General features: G+C 38.2%; 1 protein-coding gene across 13 annotated transcripts in view; it reads left to right on the top strand.

The window, feature by feature from the left end:
* Positions 1–16,096, top strand: part of tenm2a (teneurin transmembrane protein 2a) — a 639,454-nt gene that overhangs the window by 613,528 nt on the left and 9,830 nt on the right. For all 13 annotated transcript variants that reach the window (XM_062045574.1, XM_062045572.1, XM_062045573.1 and 10 more), the window contains 8 exons: positions 6,662–6,897; positions 7,046–7,342; positions 9,664–10,221; positions 10,340–10,609; positions 10,711–11,121; positions 13,495–13,605; positions 13,696–13,963; positions 15,772–15,902. In XM_062045574.1, coding sequence (XP_061901558.1) covers positions 6,662–6,897; positions 7,046–7,342; positions 9,664–10,221; positions 10,340–10,609; positions 10,711–11,121; positions 13,495–13,605; positions 13,696–13,963; positions 15,772–15,902 — 2,282 coding nt within the window. The remainder of the gene's footprint in view (positions 1–6,661; positions 6,898–7,045; positions 7,343–9,663; positions 10,222–10,339; positions 10,610–10,710; positions 11,122–13,494; positions 13,606–13,695; positions 13,964–15,771; positions 15,903–16,096) is intronic.

The raw sequence follows: 16,096 nt of genomic DNA, 5'->3' as shown, positions 1-16,096 counted from the left end.
CTCAGTGATGAGTTGAAGACATGTAGTTCTTTGTTAAGGTTTAAGAAAGCCTTGAAAGGTGAAATAATAAAAAATTATATAATATAGTAACAATTACTTTCATCCCATTGATTTTTGGGCGTTGATGTTCCAGGCAATCTAATTTTCAGTAAATGTATAGGATAGGCAAATATAAGCCATTTCTTTTTCTGTAATTTGTTTTCTTTTTTGTGTGTGTGTGTATGTGTATGATTGTTAATATGTATAATCTGTGCTGTTAAATTGATCACACAAAATGGTTGATTATGTGACCGAAATAAACTCATTCCATTCATTCATTCGTTCAAAACTGACATGTAGGCACTTTTATTTTATTTATTTTTAAATAACTAAATACAATTTTAAAAAATACTGTATTCATTTTGAAAATGAAAAACGTTCAATTGACCTCCCGCATCCTCCACGCATCCGTTGATTTTCAGTGTGTGTCCCTTAATTGGATTAAGAAAAAAATATAAATTGAATTCTTTTTTTTTTAACTCCTCCTAGGGGACATACAACCCCTTCCTTACTACTATAGAGAACTTGATAATATGTATAGTATTCATTAACTCATTTCATAACATTTCAAAAGAGGAAGCCCGTTGATTAGTGTGACCACTGCTGCCACCTAGCTGTAGGCGTGTGTATCATTTAAGCAGGATGAAAAGTCACTGGTCGCTCCTGCCTCTCACACACCTGACATACGGCGTCATTTTAAAACATGCTCAGGCTAAACTGGGGCTCTAGGCATATTTTTTTGGAGCTTCCCTGTAATAAAAAAAAAAAAGGTTGACACTTTCTTTTTGTGTCAAACTATTTTTGCATGTTTTTTTTATGAAAACCAAGTCATAGGAATTTTTTTTTTTATTATCGTTAACATAATATTTATATTTTTTGTGGGAAATTATTTTAATTAAGATTGTCAAATAGCCGCGTTAATTAGCATCAATTAACTAGAGTAATAATTAGTGTATTGTTTTTTTATCCCGTTAATCTATTTTTTTTATCTCTAACGTTACTGTCTCTGTATATATTCTTGTGCTTGAGTCAGAGCAACAACACTACCGCCATGCGGCACAAAGATAAACGATAAAGAGGTCTCACTCTGGCAGAAACTTGGTGTTAGCGACTTTAAATCGTGGGTATCTGATGAAATATATCTAACAGATAGTGGAAAATATTCATAATGAAATTAAGGACTATCAGAAGTGTGTTTATGATTTGTATACATTTTGATGTTTTCTTGTTTTTAAGGCACTGTTTTTTGTTTTTTAGAGTAATGTGCATCGCTCTATTAGATAAGCTATGGAGAAATGGTGTCACTTCTGTCTTAATATGACTTTATATCAGTGCTTCTCACTCGCTTGTTTTTTAATCATTTGACAGCACAAATTTTAATATCATTAACTTTCAATTTTTCCCAACTATACTTCAACTGGGATTCGATCCCATTACCACCCCTTTTTGAGACCATTATGTCATTATATTCTTATAAATGACGGAGCAGGAAGTGGCTAGTAATACGTCTGCGGTAAAATTACATATGAAGCGCTTTGTCATTCACGAATTGACATTTTACATGCGCTAATTCACGCATTTCGGCTCTTCGCGTCTAGGGAGGGGCGGCCCTCCAGAGGATTATGTTCTTACTTTCTACTTGTCTCATGAAGTAAAATGACCAGTATGTATCGTTATTAATAACAGTCCGGATCATTCAATGTTTGAATATCTTCAGAACTAATTTCTTTAACTTGTGCAAAATTACGCCTCAACACACACACACACACACACACACACACCCACACACAAGCACGCACTTTTATTTCTTACCTTCTTGAGACCTCCAAAAAAATTCCTACCTCTTTAGGACCACCCTTTCTATATATATAAATATTTGTATGTACAACATTAATAATATATATATATGCAAATATAAAAAAGTAAGCTTTTTAGTCTTTTTTTTTTTTTTTTTTTTTTGGTAATTGGTAATCATCATTATTTACTTCAAGTTATTACAGTATGTCTCTATATACTTATTTATTTTATTTGTTTGGTAACACTTTAGTATGGGGAACATATTCACCATTAATTAGTTGCTTATTAACATGCAAATTAGTAACATATTGGCTCTAAATTAGTCATTATTAAGTATTTATTAATGCTTTATTCTGCATGGCCTTATTATACAACCAGTAAGCCATTAACTAAGAGTCTTCCCTCACTAACCTCAGAATTATTGCTTATTAGTAACCCTAATCCTAACCCTTATATGTTCCCCTAGTGTCCAAATAACTCTAAATTAAGTCTTTGTTACTTAGAATATGTTCCCCATACTAAAGTGTTACCATTTGTTTTAAGGGGTGCACTTAAAATTTGTACACACAATTGTTATTTCATATGTTGACCAGAAGGGGAGCACTTTTTAAATACGACACACAGTCCATTTTAAAAATGCCTCCTTTTTGGGACCGCCCTAATGTTGATAGATTTCACCAGCAGAGGTGCAAATGAGACATTCTCTATTAGATGCAATGGTTTTCCGTATTGGGACCATGACTTGGGTCCTAACTTGTTCACCGGTCCTCATATGGAAGGTACTTTTCCTTGTTGTCTCAAGAAGGGTAGAAATACAAGAACACACACACACACACACACACACACGCGTGCACACACACACAGGCAGTAAGATACATATACAGCTCTCAGGCAGTTCCCATTATCCCTGGGCTTATTTGGTTTAATTAGATCTGAAGAAGAAGAAGAGTAATTGTCTCTCCCCCTGCTGACCAATGTAAGTGTTGTGACCCCTAACAGTAAGCTTGATGATCTGAGGGGGAATATGATGGAGATGTCTTCAGACATCCACCTGGGTCGTCGTCGGAAGAGGGGAGCGATGTTGGCAGAGTAATTTAAGGTTTCCACTACCCTGTGTGGGTTTTCAGTGCAACTCTCTGCTGACAAACTCACTTAACCATTTCCCATTCTTCTGCTCTTTCTCCTTCTCTTCATTAACGACTGCACTGTGAATTCTCTTCGGCCCCTCAAGGTCTCGTTTCTCTCTCTCTCTCTCACTCTCTCTCGCTCACTTGCTTCTGTTTTATTACAAGCTTGTTCAAGCAGACGGTGCAGAGAAGATTTATCTAAAGGCTGTTGCTGCCAAGTCAGTGGGGGGAAAAAAATGCATTTGCTTGTCTGTTTGAGGCATTGTTAAAATGTGCCTGGAGCTTTATTACAAATTGGCCTTATGGATTACTGTCATTTATGGCTAGGTTTCAGAGGAAGGCACCAGCTGATCCCCTCACCTTTTGTAAGTGAAGAAGAACAAGCCCCCCCCCCCCCTGGTGTGGCAGACAGATGTGTTTGAGCCCTACACAATTTTATCTTCCTTTCAGTCAATTCGCTGTGATTAAGACGTGTGTTTTCAGTTTTGGGAGAAAGGACTTTAAGCTCAACATTAGGCTTATCTGATTCCATCCTTGTCCTCGTCAGTGATTCATTACACATCGCGGAGATAAGGAGAGCTGCAGAGAGATGTCAGTTTCCATTCAGGATTTGTTAGCAATTCTCCGAAAGGGATCCGCTTGAGTCGGTTTTAATATGCATGGCTATAAAAATGATATTTTATCTCCTTTGTAGTTGAGCAAAAGAGTAATTCAAAGTAAACAAAAACACATATCTGTCTACTTTTCTGTTATATTGTAGTACCTCAATTTACGAGCTTAGTTGGTTCTGTTTCTGAGTTTTGAATCCAAACATTTTTACCTCACATCAACGTCTTCCATTTATTTAATTGGTGCTTGAACCACCCCCAACCCCTGACCCCCCACCCCAAAAAATACCACAGTGTTTACATGTAACATTCCTTTTAAAAAAGAAAAACAAACTTTTACATAAGAAATATTGTACACACACAATACAACAAAATGCACTACAAACAACTACAATACTTGTATGAATTTGAATTGATTAACGTGGACCCTGACTTAAACAAGTTGAAAAACTTATTCGGGTGTTACCATTTAGTGGTCAATTGTACGGAATATGTACTGTACTGTGCAATCTACCAATAAAAGTTTCAATCAATCAATCAGAAGTAATGTAATAATAATGTACAGCACTTACCTTGGAGAGTTGACTTCTATGGTATCTCCTTCCAGCTGTCCCTCCGTCAAACACATCAGCAGCTTTTAAATTTTGTCATGGATAAATGTCTGCCTTTAAGATATTATTTTAACAATCTTGGCTGGCATTAGACTCATTCTGCTTCAGTATGGTGTAGACTAGTAATGATACACTCAAATTGCTTTGCCCATGTGGGGACACACTTCGTCATATTTTGAATGATGTATTATTTCATTTCAATGAATATCGTCCACTTCTTCCTTCCCATGTTGGAAAAACAATCTCGATCTCTAGCTATAAGCTAATACTAGTTAGTAAGACCAGATGTTTTGGTTGTACTTTATGCAGATCACTGTAGCATTCGCAACGTAAACTAATGACGGTGATGCTTTTCACTCAAATTTTTACCTGCAACATAAAGCATATCAATTAACCGAGAGACAGTTCTTATCTCAAAACACTCTTAATGGAGGTACCACTGTATGTCCGATGTTGTCAAAGTTAGAATTTTAGTTAGTTTGGTTTTACGGCATTATATCATGCTTTTTCCATTGGAGAAAAGAATAGTTACGGTTAACATGGATAAACATGCTAACCAAGAGTTGAAGCAGACAAATGCCTCGTTCACACTACAGGCCAATTCTGATTTTGTTTGCCCAAATGCAACCTGTCTATCATTGTTTCATGTCAATGTCATATCCGACCCTGGCCTCTTTCGTATGTGGCTAGAAATCGGATATGTTTGCGATGCGACTGCAGTGCGAACGCTCACACGCTCCGGTAGCATTCATCCAACCAGAACTTTGTCATAAATGGACGGTTACAAAATTTGATTAAAACAAATTCAATGGATGTGTTTTGGTGTCGTTTAATATATTTTAATGAAGTTCATATTTTCACATAGAATGCATATTCTATGTGATAAAAAAATAAACATTTTTTTGCATCTTGAGCACATTAGTGCAGCCCCATGCACCTTCAGTGGTAAAAAAATAAATTAAAACTACCGTATTTTTCGGAGTATAAGTCGCTCTGGAGTATAAATCGCACAGGCCGAAAATGCATAATAAAGAAGGAAAAAAACATTTATAAGTCGCACTGGAGTATAAGTCGCATTTTTTGTAGAAATCTATTTGATAAAACCCAACACCAAGAATAGACATTTGAAAGGCAATTTAAAATAAATAAAGAATAGTGAACAACAGGCTGAATAAGTGTACGCATAAATAACCAACTGAGAACATGCCTGGTATGTTAACGTAACATATTATGGTAAGAGTCATTCAAATAACTATAACATATAGAACATGCTATATGTTTACCAAACAATCTGTCACTCCTAATCGCTAAATCCCATGAAATCTTATACGTTTGGTCTCTTACGTGAATGAGCTAAATAATATTATTTGATATTTTACGGTAATGTGTTAATAATTTCACACATAAGTCGCTCCTGAGTATAAGTCACACCCCCGGCCAAACTATGAAAAAAACTGTGACTTATAGTCCGAAAAATACGGTAAATAAATAAAGTGGTGTCAATGTAGATGCACTGCACGGCTGCTTCTAAAATGCCCATAAAAAGTGGTAAATGTCTCCTGCTTATTTGAAAACATTGCAAAACGCCACAGGTATGGCATGATAACTTAAATGTGCAGTAAATGAGAGCGTCTCCATGGTGATGCCCTGTATAGTGCACGCAAAACCCTCATCTTAATAAGGCGGTCTGCAAAGGGAAGGAAGGAAAAGAAAAAATTGTTGTTGTTTTTTTAATTTTATCTTGGATAGAAAAGAAAGTAAAGCAATATAAAAACAATTACATAAAAAATAGTAATTAATGAAAATGTTAGTGGACCAGCAGCACACACAATCATGTGTGCTCTAAAGACTGTATGTATCCCTTGCAGAATGTATTATTTTATATTGTAGGAACCAGAAGTTTTTTAATAACAGAAAGAGACAGCCCCTTTTGTGTAAATGAGTGTGGATGAGTGTGAATGGGGGAGGGAGGGTTTTCTTGGGTTGATGCACTAATGGTAAGTGTATCTTGTGTCTTTTTTTATGTTGTTTAAAATAAAAATTAAAAAAATACAAATTAAAACTTAAATGTGCAGTAAATGAGAGCATCTCCATGGTGATGCCCTGTATAGTGCACGCAAAACCCTCATCTTAATAAGGCGGTCTGCACCACTTTACAATTGCACATGCAGTGTTAGTAGCACGCAACAGGCCCACTCACAGTACACGCTATTTTCATAGACTGAACACACTGTTTACCCCGAAATATTTGGATCTTAGTAGGTCAAGCCCTGACCATATCCTCCTGAAAGCCAGCATCTTCTGTAGTGGACATTTGTGTTTTTTGCATCACAGGGGTATTTTTTCTCTGAAATGTGTAAGTCTGACCAAAAAAAGCCAGTACAGTATGTAATATTTTAGTGAAGTAATTTGGATTATTCATGGATTTACTGAGGCTTTAAATGTGTTTTGACCTTCATTTCTTGTTTCCTCTCTACAGACCAGGTAAGGAACAACTACCAGCTGTGCAACAATGGCACCCTGAGAGTGATGTATGCCAATGGAATGGGCATAAGCTTCCACACAGAGCCTCACATCCTCGCAGGGTCTGTCAGTCCTACAATTGGTCGCAGGAATATAACGCTTCCTACAGACAATGGCCTCAACTCCATTGAATGGCGTCTACGTAAAGAGCAGACCAAGGGAAAGATAACAGTCTTTGGCAGGAAGCTGAGGGTGAGTTGATCAGATTTACATAAAACTCTAAGTTTGTATTTGACAAACAGCCTGTATTGTGATATTAGATTCAGCCTACATTCATGTATTTAATATCCTGTATTCAAGCATTCCTAAATATTTGATCTAACCTGCCTTGTTTCTTTAGGCACATGGCCGCAACCTCCTCTCCATCGATTTTGACCGCAACACGCGCACAGAGAAGATTTACGATGATCACCGGAAGTTTACACTGCGCATCATGTACGATGCCCAGGGCCGGCCAGCTATGTGGTTGCCTAGCAGTAGCCTGGCAGTGGTCAATGTGTCCTATTCATCCACTGGGCAGCTTGTCGGCCTGCAGAGGGGGAGCATGAGCGAGAGGACCGAGTTCGATCCCCACGGACGCATCCTGTCTCGTACTTTTGTGGACGGGAAGGTGTGGAGTTACAGTTATCTTGATAAAGTAAGTGTGTTTATCACATTTATTACAATATGTCCGAATGAGGACACTTGGCCCTTACATTTGGGGAAAATATGGAGTTTCCATTCACAGCAAAAAAGTTGAGTTGAGGTCTGTTAGGGCCACTCAGATCTTGCTTCATGCAGAAAAGGGCCTGCTTCAAACATGTCCTTACTCAGTTTGAAACATACAAATGACATCGCAAAGGGAAATATTCCAATTCCAGAGGAATTAAAATATGGATGGCCAAAATGTATAAAACAGATACATCTGTAGTTACTTAGATGTTTATTCAATTGAAAATTGTTATAATGAAATATATAAATGTGCTATTAATTTATTTAATAAAAATACATGTATTTATAATCATTGAATAAATTATTGATTTAATGATTTAATTATTTCCCGATTTAGTTAATTATTGATTTTATTATTTCATGATTTAACCAATTAATGAAACATTTAAGTAATTTTTTAAGACTTTTTACATGTTGTTGATTTTTTACATGTCATTTGTCTTTTTGTCAGCACTTCATTAATTGATTTAATCTGTGAAACTCAGCCATGACAGTCAGTGGGCAGATCACAACACCTGGTACACCTCGGTACCCGACACATCCACTTAACACAAATCCAGTCATTGCAAGTACCCAATCAGGTGTTAAGATCTGCCCCTTTGTGGCTGAGTTGGACAGATTAAATCAATTCATGAATTGCTAACAAGGGCCAGATTGAACAAAATTACAATATATGAATAATTCAAGATTTAAATAATTACTTAAATGTGTCATTAATTATTTAAATAATTAAGCCTATCTCAGCTGCATTCGGGCGCTACCTCATCGCAATGAAATAAATCATAAATATTATGATTATGATTGATTTGATTATTTTATGATTTTATAAATCATAAAATCATACAATAATCAAATCAACTATAATTCAATAATAAAATCCCAAAAATGATTTACATTTTTTAATAATTAAATGTGATTTTACATTAAACATTAAATAACACATTTATATATGGAATAACACATTTATATATGGAATTCCAATGAAAATTAATGACACATTTAAGTAATTATTTAAAGATGTTTTTGTTTTTAAATGTCCCATTTGGCCTTCCATACTAAAAGGCTGTGATTGATTAATTATTTGATTATGAGGTGTGTCGATATCAATGCTATTCAACTGGTGGTCTAGGGGCCAAATCCGGCCCAGAAATGACTTAGAGGCAAATGTTTCTGCATCAAATTCCTAAAATCACTAGAATGCTCCTGTTGTATAGACTAGAGGAACTTGGACCACAATAAATACATTGGCAGATCCTTGCATTGACATTTTAACCTTGCTCGCAAACAGAACACTGGGCTCCAAACTAAAAAACCAAAACTTTTTGGCAGTTTTTGTTTGTAATATGATTTATATAACTAAGGTGTAGCTTGTTTACTTCACATGCAGTCAGTAGTCATGTGTACACTACCGTTCAAAAGTTTGGGGTCACATTGAAATGTCCTTATTTTTGAAGGAAAAGCACTGTACTTTTCAATGAAGATAACTTTAAACTAGTCTTAACTTTAAAGAAATACACTCTATACATTGCTAATGTGGTAAATGATTATTCTAACTGCAAATGTCTGGTTTTTGGTGCAATATCTACATAGGTGTATAGAGGCCCATTTCCAGCAACTATCACTCCAGTGTTCTAATGGTACAATGTGTTTGCTCATTGGCTCAGAAGGCTAATTGATTATTAGAAAACCCTTGTGCAATCATGTTCACACATCTGAAAACAGTTTAGCTTGTTACAGAAGCTACAAAACTGACCTTCCTTTGAGCAGATTGAGTTTCTGGAGCATCACATTTGTGGGGTCAATTAAACGCTCAAAATGGCCAGAAAAAGAGAACTTTCATCTGAAACTCGACAGTCTATTCTTGTTCTTAGAAATGAAGGCTATTCCACAAAATTGTTTGGGTGACCCCAAACTTTTGAACGGTAGTGTATACCATTTTTAGTTATACTAGTAGTGTTCCTCAAGGTTCCATTTCAGGTCCTCTTTTTTTCATCATTTGGCCATTCAACTGGGGGCCTTTGAGTTCTTTAAAAAAAAAACTTGTCAGAGACTCACATTTTTGCAGCAGTTTCTTTTTTCAACTCTCGAGTGCTGCAATAGAGATGATCTTTGTTTAGCTTTTTTGCAGAAAGTTTTTAAAAACAGCGCTCCTGTAACTCTGACAAAATATATCGACCAAAATTAAATGTTCAAAGTGAAAGCTGACTTTCTAATGATCATTTTGGTTTTCTGCTTATGTATTTCTAGTCCATGGTGTTGTTGCTGCAGAGCCAAAAGCAGTACATCTTTGAGTTTGATACCTCAAACCGGGTGACGGCTGTCACCATGCCGAGCGTGGCCCGCCACACCATGTTCACACACGTGTCCATTGGATACATCCGTAACACTTACAATCCCCCAGAAAGCAACGCCTCCATCATTCATGACTTCAGCGAAGACGGCAGGCCTCAGGCCACACATTACCTGGGAACCGGCCGGCGTGTCCTCTACAAGTACGGCAAGCTGGCCAAGCTGTCCGAGATTGTGTATGACAGCACCGCGGTCACTTTTGGCTACGACGAGACAGCCGGCGTGCTGAAGATGGTCAATCTGCAGAGCGGCGGCTTCTCATGCACCATCCGCTATCGCAAAATGGGCCCGCTCATCGACAAGCAAATCTATCGCTTCAGCGAGGAGGGGATGGTCAACGCAAGGTTTGACTACACCTACCACGACAACAGTTTCCGAATCGCCAGCATGAAACCAGTCATTAGTGAAACCCCTCTACCCGTCGACCTCTACAGATATGATGAAATCTCTGGAAAGGTGCACTTTAATGCTGTCTTTGAGAATTGATATGCAGACCTCATAAGTGATTTCTAAGAACCGACCTGTTCTTTGGCTGGCATACGACTTGTACTTTCTGCAAACATGTCTGTCCTAGGTGGAGCACTTTGGAAAGTTTGGGGTCATTTACTACGACATCAATCAAATCATCACCACGGCTGTGATGACGCTGAGTAAGCATTTCGACACCCACGGTCGCATCAAGGAGGTCCAGTACGAGATCTTCCGTTCCCTCATGTACTGGATGACAGTGCAGTACGACAGCATGGGACGGGTGGTGAAAAGGGAGCTCAAGATCGGGCCTTATGCCAACACCACTCAGTATCGCTATGATTACGACGGAGACGGACAGCTCACGGGGGTCAAGGTGAGTAATTCATGTGGAAGGGTCCAAATAACTTTGATTTATACTCTATTATCAGGCATTGTACTGATGCTTCTTTGATCTATGGCGCAATATCGTTTCAGGTGAACGACTGGTCAACATGGCGTTACAGCTACGACCTGAACGGTAACCTTCATCTGCTGAACCCCGGGAACAGCGCTCGCATCATGCCGCTACGCTATGACCTCCGTGATCGCATCACACGACTGGGCGATGTCCAGTACCGCCTCGATGAAGACGGTTATCTCAGCCAGCGGGGGTCTGACATGTTTGACTACAACTCAAAGGGTCAGCTGCTGAGGGCCTACAATCGGGGACCAGGCGGCTGGAGCGTGGTGTATCACTACGACGGGCTAGGCCGCAGAGTCTCGACAAGGAACAGCCTCGGACAGCACCTTCAGTTCTTTTATGCTGATCTCAACCATCCAACGAGGGTGACCCACATCTTTAACCACTCCAGCTCTGAAATATCCTCGCTCTACTATGACCTGCAGGTAGGTGTGCAAGGAGGCATCTACCACCATTTTGCTTGTATGCCTGCCCAAACAAGTCGAGCCAATTTAAAGTGGGCCGATGATGATTTTCCCTTCCTCGTGGTGTGGATAATATGTACTATCGAATATGCTTTGGTGTAAATTTTCCTCCACAGTCACTTTTATAACCCGGTTTGTTGAGTCTGTCTGCAAGTTGTGTGTAGAGGCGTTCCCGGTTTGCATATTATTGATCTGCATGATGCCAAGAGAACTACAGCTCAAGACCGCCTTAGGCAAAAAAATGTACACACTTTTTTATTCATGTGAGATTATTTTTTCACCTTTTAAATCAAACTTTAACTAAATTGGATGTATGTTTTCACAAATTTATGAGGGGGAAATGGTTAAATGATTTTAATTTTAATTTTTGTATTTTTTTTTGCAAAATAAGGAATATAACACAAATCTGCTAACCCTCCTGACACATTTCCGATCAAGATTCTAACGCGGCTTCTAAGCCCAGCTCTGAGACATTCCACCACAGGAGACAATTCATTTGCCATTACAGTGGAACCTCAATTTACAAACTTAATTGGTTCTTGAACAGGTAGATAGAAAAGTTTGTACTGTATATTAAAGCACATTTCTCCATAAGAAACAATGTAAACACGAATAATCGGTTCCAGCCTCAACAGAAGTCCATATTTTAGTAAAAGTTTGTACACTTTGAACACAATATAAACCTCTATACCAGGGGTCCCCAAACTAAGGCCCGCGGGCCGGATCCGGCCCCCCAGCATCCAAAATCCGGCCCATGGGAAGTCCGAAGTTAAAAAAATAAATTTTAATTACATTTTTAATTTTTTAAATTTATTTTTTTTATTTTTTTATTTTTTTCTAATCCATTTTCTACCGCTTGTTACTCTCTGTGTCTCCTAGCCACTCAGGCAAATCATATTGTCTAAAAATAAATTTTCCCATCAATAATGTGACAATGTTAAATGTTGATGAACATCAATGTTAATTGATGTTAAATGACAAAACAGATTAATTCGCTGGAATATAAAGACAATGTGAATATATATATATATATATATATATATATATATATATATATATATATATATATATATATATATATATATATATATATATATATATATACAGCCCGATATATACAGTATATATATATATATACAGCCCGATATATACCAAAAAATTTTAACCCAATGCGGCCCCTGAGTCAAAAAGTTTGGGGACCCCTGCTCTATACTGTACTGTATATAAAACAAACATAACAAGATGGACATGGATGAACTTTCTTTTTAATAACAAAGTCAAAAAAAAACACTACCTTAACTGTCCTCATTTTCAGCTTCCCTTCTGACAAGCACACACACTGTCACTAGCCCTGTGGCGCACTTTGAATATCACTAAACTCCTTAACTTTAACAATTAGGGATGAGGAATAAAATCCACTTAGCAGGAAGCAGCTAGGAATACATTTGCGATAATATTTCAAATGAAGCCTCATGTCATTCATATTCTGAACAGTGCATGATCTGCGTATAGGGAGAAGGGGCCCTGCTGCAGCTGAAAAAGGATATGACTCAAACGAGGAAGGACATTAGAGGAAAAACAATGGATTATTATGATCAAAGTTCATATAAACATGTGAGAAACAGCCATCATAAAAAATCATGGCAGGACTTTCACTGTTCAAGGCTATGAATAAAAGTTATCACAAGACAATGGAAAGTAAAACAGCCACAGGAATCAGGAAATGAGTCGTAATTAGGGATGAGCCTGGTAATCAGTTAATTGATCATTAACGTTGATTGTTGATTAATGATGTCTTCAAGCAACTGAGGCGTGTGCTGCTTGGCTGCAACCAGCAGAGGTGCTGTTGATTTAGTACTGGTCTAACAAAGAAGATGAAGTTCTGAACATTTATAGAGAGAGAGAGAGAGAGATCTTCCAATACCATTAAAAATGGGTAAAAGCTAATAAATAAACAATTGATTGTTCCCCTAGTCAATTTAATGTAGTCAAAAGCCTGTCCTTAGTCCTGTTGGCATTTTTTATTTGCACTTATCAGCAACGATAAGACATAGAAGGCTTCAATCGGGAGCATAAAGATAATGGCTGAATGGAAAAAGGTCAGGTGATTTGATGAGTCCAGATCGATCTACCTTGTTCCAGAGTGCATCAGGGTAAGAAGAGAAGAGGATGCAGTGATGCTGACATCATTGTTAGTGCCTGCCATGTTGTGACCTGGCCTTGCTTCACTTAGTCAGCGCAAGATTTAAAGTGACCCATAAATGATCTCAAATGACTATGTGTAATAAAGTGAATAGTAGCGTTATTAACTTGGATTTTTTTCTGATTGTTTAGGGTCATGTGTTTGCCATGGAGGTAAGCAGTGGTGAGGAATACTACATAGCATCTGATAACACCGGAACACCCTTAGCTGTTTTTAGCAGCAATGGACAGATGATAAAACAGGTAACGCACATCGGATGTGTCCCATTCACTGTTTATTCAGTGTTTCATAACAATGATGATAACATCATGTTTTATACTTGCCCCTCTCAGTTGCAGTACACAGCTTATGGGGAGATTTATCTGGACTCCAATCCAGAATTCCAGCTAGTGGTTGGATTTCATGGTGGTCTTTATGACTCACTGACCAAGCTGGTCCACTTCACCCAGCGTGACTATGACGTCTTGGCCGGGCGCTGGACCTCACCGGACTACAGCATCTGGCCCAAGATTGGGAAGGATCCGTCTCCGTTTAATTTGTACATGTTTAAGAACAACAATCCCCTCAGTGACATGTTGGATGTCAAAAATTATGTCACAGGTAAGAGCATTGGTTTTTAATTGTTTTCTGTCAACCCAGCCCCTTTAGGGGATATTATATTATTGTTTTACTATCTTTACTATATTTTACTATATTTATCTGTACAGCTGTATGCATTCTGCATACAACTGTTGTGAATTTTGGCCTTCGGCTCCTTGTTAGAGAGCAGCAATTTGTGTAAAAAGTACCGGTAGGTCGTGAGTTCAAACACCAGCCAAGTCATACCAAAGACTATAAAAATGGGACCCATTACCTCCCTGCTTGGCACTCAGCATCAAGGGTTGGAATTGGGGGTTTAATCCCCAAAATGATTCCCGAGCGCGGCCACCGCTGCTGCTCACTGCTCCCCTCACCTCCCAGAGGGTGGAACAAGGGGACGGGTCAAATGCAGAGGGTAATTTCACCACACCTAGTGTGTGTGTGTGTGTGTGTGTGTGTGTGTGTGTGTGTGTGTGTGTGTGTGTGTGTGTGTGTGTGTGTGTGTGTGTGTGTGTGTGTGTGTGTGTGTGTGTGTGTGTGTGTGTGTGTGTGTGTGTGTGTGTGGGACTATCAGTGGTACTTTAACTTTTTAAAACGTTGAACAGTTGACACACTTGACACCATTAACATTTTTAAAATAGGTCAAATTAAATTCACCTGTGCATGTTATAGCGTAGTGCCTTTTACGCTCATCCTTAATTGTTTTACCCCAAAACCGAATATCCCTAACTTTTTGAGACTACAGTAGTTAGTTAACTTAGGGGCTTAATTGGTTCTGTGACAGAGCTCTTAACCCAAAACACGTGTATCCTAAATCAACATCTCCCATTGAATTGAATTGAAATCAGTTTAGTTCGTGCTTGGTGCCCAAAACAGCCCAATTGTAACATATAAAATGCTCTTTTAAAAAAGAAAAAAAAAACGTTAAGACAATGAATATTGTATAAAACAATACAATAGAATGCCCTACAAACAACTACAGTAGTTTTATGAAGTAACGTAATAATAATGTACAGCATTTACCTTGAAGGGGGTGGACATCTGCAGTATCACCTTCAAGCTGCTTCTCCGTCCAACACACCATCAGCAGCCTTCCCATATTTTCATGGATGAATGTCCACCTTTTCAATATTATGTAGAAGTCGCTGTCTTGCGGTTCCACAGATATGTACGTCAAAGTATCCAAGCGTACAGAGTTGACAACAGGTTTTAATGTTTTTCAACACAACCATCAAATAATATACTTTCGTTCAGGACTTTCCAGTCTCTCTCCAAACTTCCTCTCTCCTGCACCCGGCCGCTCAATGTTAAAAACAACAGATGATTAGCTTAACACGTACCACCTGTGCAATCTAATCATCTGCCAGCTGTGTCTCTCCATCAGCACATGCCACGCCCCCGTCTGATGGCGCTCTGTTTTCAGCACCATGGACAGAGGCGGTGACTTTTACTCCTGCAACCGCGCTGATCACAATCCCTTTCCACATATTATTTCAACATCTTTGGCTGACGTTAGACTCATTCTGCTTCAGTATGAGGCACTGTCCTTCACACTCACTTTCTTCCTTCCTGTGGTTGGAGAACAAAGTTATGTCGATATCTAGCTATAAGCTAATGCTAGCGAGTGAGACCAGATGTTTTAGTCGGATCTTACAAGGTTCACTGTGACATTTGCTTCGCTAACTAATGGCTGGAATGCTTGTAACTCGAAGTTTTGCTTGCAACTTAAAGAAAAAACCCCTAAGTTGAGCTACCACTGTTGTATTCATTTTTAAGGATATCGATGTGTTTGTCACTCAGAAATATTTTTTTTCTATCTGCTCCTGTAGATGTGAAGAGTTGGTTGGTGATGTTTGGCTTCCAGCTGAGTAACATAATCCCAGGATTCCCCCGACACTCACTCTACTTTGTGGAGCCGCCGTATGAGCTGCAGGCTACTCAGCACTGTGAAAATGGACAGGTACTTTTTGTGTTGTGACTTATGTTGTTTTGATGTGACAGTGTTGTTATTGATATTCCATTGTATTTTGGAGGAATGTTATTTAATGATGTGTCGTCTCCTTCACAAAAAGGGATAATCCGGTTCATCAAAATAAAATACAAAAGCAATGCTTATTTTTGTTGTGTTTCCATTCAAATAACATTTCTCCAAAT

Source organism: Entelurus aequoreus, linkage group LG04, assembly GCF_033978785.1.
Source record: "Entelurus aequoreus isolate RoL-2023_Sb linkage group LG04, RoL_Eaeq_v1.1, whole genome shotgun sequence".
Classification (NCBI taxonomy): Eukaryota; Metazoa; Chordata; class Actinopteri; order Syngnathiformes; family Syngnathidae; genus Entelurus; species Entelurus aequoreus.
This window is presented reverse-complemented; position numbering and strand designations above follow the sequence as displayed.